Here is a 3980-nt window from a genome sequence, read left to right as displayed (position 1 = left end):
AGAGAGAGACAGAGAGAGAGAGAGATAGTGATAGCGTAGAGGGGTTGTCAGAATGAGGAAATAAGTTGTAGAGTGCTGCTCTCTTAGCTCAGATACAGCTCATTGCTGGTAAATAAGAATCCTGTCGCTGTTCTATATGTGAACCTATTTAGGAAGTAACAGAAACTGTCTGCTGGTATCTGTCTCTTTAGGTGTGTCCAGCCTGTATGACCCTACACGAAACCCGGAACCCGCGCACCTGTAAACTGACGTCATACGCTCAAAGTACCTGAGCAGCTCGTTCAGCTCAACCCAGTCAGTTACTGAAGCAACCTTCTGGAGAGAAGACAAAGAAGCCACGTCAAAAACTCGCAAAGGAATATATTCATAATTCACTTTACAATTCAGTTTTTCGGAAACTATTGAAAAAGGATTTACAGACAAATGGGGACCGCTGGGCTCGCGGTTTTGGGCATTTTAATCGTCGTTTTTCAGGTGAGATTTCCTGCTGTCGTTGTAACGTAAACTCTTTAAATGGGCTTGCTCCCATTTCTATCGTTCACTCGTGTTTAATTTAGAGAACGAGAAATAAACAGTTCACGTTAGTTAATTTAACGTTACTTAATTACATTTGAAAGAACACTTTTTGGTTGTTGTTTCAATGCAGCTTTAAACCGTCCTTTTCAAGTTTTACTTTTTCTTCCCTCGAGTTGGTGAGTCAACACACGGGCCTCGCCCTAGTTCCGTTGATGACGTTGTTGGCAAATTGAATTCTAATCCAACATGAGATAGATAATTGATTCAATTGTTACTCAATTAAGAGAATACTACTTGGGATGGGCATGTTTACTGTGTTTTTACGTTTCTTAGACCAAATTAATAGATCAACAAAAAATTGAGAGTTTAATTGATAATGCAATTATTTTTTAGTTGCTCACCTGAATGAAACCTATGGCTCATGTGGTGGTTTAGTTTATCTAATAAGGTTGTGGATTAGACAGGTGTTGAATAGTGTGTTTAATCACAAGGAATGCCCTTTTCAGTTTCTTCAAGAAGTCAGTTAAAGTTTTCTTTTATCCTCTTGTTGCACATTTTTTGTACATCTGGATTATGATTCATTAAAACACTGTTTTCCTCTCTTAGGCCTCTGCTTTAGTGGCTAATGAGGAGCCAACATGTGTACCTGGATTTGAGTCAGACATGCTGATTTATAAAGTGTCCAGGAAGCACCTGAAGAAAAACACAAGACTGGGAAAAGGTATGAATAATCCAGAAAGTTGTTCTTTTACTCATTGGCTAATGCACACACTCCTGAAAAAAACTGTTCATTTCTAATGTTCAGTAATAATTGAAGAATTATTTTATTTACATTGTACATTCTAGAAATAACATTTTGGCTATGGAAGCATCTAAAGTTAAGACGAAGTGCTCATATTATACTTTTTGGATATTGTCCCTCTTTCCTTTTATTTTTTAGATATATATATATATATATATATATTTTTTGTTGTTTGCAATATGTTTACAAAGTGAAAAAGATCAAGACCACCTCAAAGGGAATTACAACACTAATCATAAACCGCTCCAAACAGCTCTGTTGTAGTCCAGCCTTTACTTCTGTGACGAACATGCACATATTACCATGCTCACCTAGCTGCTGGCATGGCCCGCCCTAATACTCTGCTTCTGACAAGGTAGCAGTGCTTACCTTACATGTGTGACTCCCAACAAAGATGGAACAGAAGTGTGATGCTACACTCTGTAGCTTAAACGGTGAACTCGAAACAGAGTGACAAGAGGAGCTGCAGCAATGTGTAGTACAACAAAAATATGGCGTTATTTGAAAATTAAACCATGTTAACCTTTTCTGATCAAATATCTAAATACAATTATTATCCTGATTAGCATTATATGAGCACTTTAAAGCTTAACTTCTCACTTTTTCTAAAGTGCTCTCCTGGCTCAGATGGCCTTTCTACAGATTAGCTGTTCACTCTCTATCCACAGCTAGACAAACTCACTTCTCAGCTTGCACCCCTTCTGCACGTCTTGTAATGCTTTTACCTGGAGGGCCAAACCATGTCCCTGAGCCTGTTTTACAGGCCATACTTTTCAAGTGGTGTGAAATACTTAGGAAAAAGGAACAGTACACAGCTGTAGTTTTGCATGTTTGTCATGTCTTGGAAGTTACTACTGCATTTTTTTCCCCAACTGTCTCAGCCAAATAACTAACTACTCTCTTTGGTGTGGCCTTTTGTTTTTGTCTGATTGTTAAATCTTTGCTCGTCTAAGACAAGGTTATACTATGAACTAAGGATCCACTGATCCAGATTTTTCAGTTCTATACCGATACCTGGGTTTTGGATATTGGCCAATACCAAGTACAATAAAAAAGCTGTGTGCCTAACTATGTGAAAGGGACTGGGATCATTCTTTTTAGTTAGGAAACCTCAAGGTTGACTTAAATATTTCTTCACTAACATTGTAAGATAAAATGTAACACATAGTCATTGAGCTAAATTTACTGAATTGTTAAATTCTTAAAATAATAAACAGTACAACAGCAAGTTGGTACAAAAATCTTAAAAATTACAGCGATTACAATTCAAGTGTAAACTTTTTAAAAGCCATCATCAAACAACTTAATTCCAGTGTATATTTTGTATAAAGACATTGAACTGAATTGAATATATCTGATAAAATTTGCGTTAACTTGGTAACTTCAGGTTTTTGTGGATCACTTGTTACCAGGTTAAATCGCTGTGGTAATTTATGATGAACGTTAGAGATTAGCAATGAGCTGGTGTAATGTAATGCTTCCATCATACAAAGCATCATGCTCTACTATTTACCATACCAAAGACGAGCATTTAGATACAGATATATGTATAATTATACAATCTATACTGTATGTATAGGCATAAGTCAAACGACAGCCATCAGTCAGTTCTGCCGAGTATCTGGCGGCTCCAGTCCCAGCAGTAGGCTACCTATACACTGCCTAGGCGAGACCCACACAGCAGGTCCGCAACTCCTTTTAAGCAACCTCCATGTTGCTTTTGGATCATGTATCTACCAGGCAGAATAGCATCGTGGATTTTGGTGCCATGGAAATATCGGCGCTGCTGTCTGGTGATCTAAAACCGACATCAGAGACCACCGCTAGTTTATGTTACACTTTGCAGCAGGGAACGTTAGCCTAATATTAGCCAGTAGCTGCTTGAATACGATTTTAAATACTGAAAGCTAAGCGGTGTAACGTTAACGTTTGGCAGTTTTTCACTGGAAATTATTCCAAAACTGGAACATCCCAACAGTCTGCTGTTAAAGATAAAACTAATGGTTTTTTCAATTATAGTTTGTAAGTTAATGGTGCAATCAGTGTTGTTATTAAATTCTTAATAAAAAAAACATTTGACCATATAGCCTTGGCAATATACAATTCATGCTCTTTATTTTAAAGTATTGATTCAGGCACTGTTAAGGCACTAACACAATTTTAAAGTTTATTTGTTTCCAGACTGGTATCAGAAAAAAACAAACAAGGTCCTCCACAGGGTGACTAGACACCAGTCTTATGTGAATGAGGAAATCCGAGAATTGTTTCAGATGTTTCCTAACTCAAACGTAATTGGTTTTTTGTTTTTAATGTTGTTAAAAGGTCTTAAATTACATTCATAATGGTCCTAAAAAGGCCTTTTAAAAAGTCTTAAATTGCTGTACTGAACAGCAACCCTTACTTGTATTTAAATGCAGGCTAATAAAAATAAGGTAAAAACATTGCTGAGACAACAGAAAAGGCTCCAAGATTAATAAATCCTGGCTGTTAATCTGGTCAGAAGCAGGCTAGCTGCTCAGAATAAATCTCTATGATAATTTAGGTGCCTCTGCTTTTTTGCAACCAAGTAGAGGCTTAATTCATCCAGGATAACCGGAATATCCCGGCTTAACCCGTTTTTGCCGGGTGTTTTGCGACGACACATCTACCGCCGGTTACTGCG

At 37.4% G+C, this 3980-nt stretch overlaps 1 protein-coding gene across 1 annotated transcript in view; it reads left to right on the top strand.

Annotated features, from left to right (window-relative positions):
- Positions 1 to 122: 122 nt before the first annotated feature.
- LOC116696602 (cadherin-1) overlaps positions 123 to 3980 on the top strand; it is a 28728-nt gene continuing 24870 nt past the window's right edge. The window contains exons 1-2 of the mRNA XM_032527681.1: positions 123 to 474; positions 1123 to 1237. Coding sequence (XP_032383572.1) covers positions 424 to 474; positions 1123 to 1237 — 166 coding nt within the window. The 5' untranslated portion in view covers positions 123 to 423. The remainder of the gene's footprint in view (positions 475 to 1122; positions 1238 to 3980) is intronic.

This window comes from Etheostoma spectabile, chromosome 10 (assembly GCF_008692095.1).
Source record: "Etheostoma spectabile isolate EspeVRDwgs_2016 chromosome 10, UIUC_Espe_1.0, whole genome shotgun sequence".
In the NCBI taxonomy this organism is placed as follows: Eukaryota; Metazoa; Chordata; class Actinopteri; order Perciformes; family Percidae; genus Etheostoma; species Etheostoma spectabile.
This window is presented reverse-complemented; position numbering and strand designations above follow the sequence as displayed.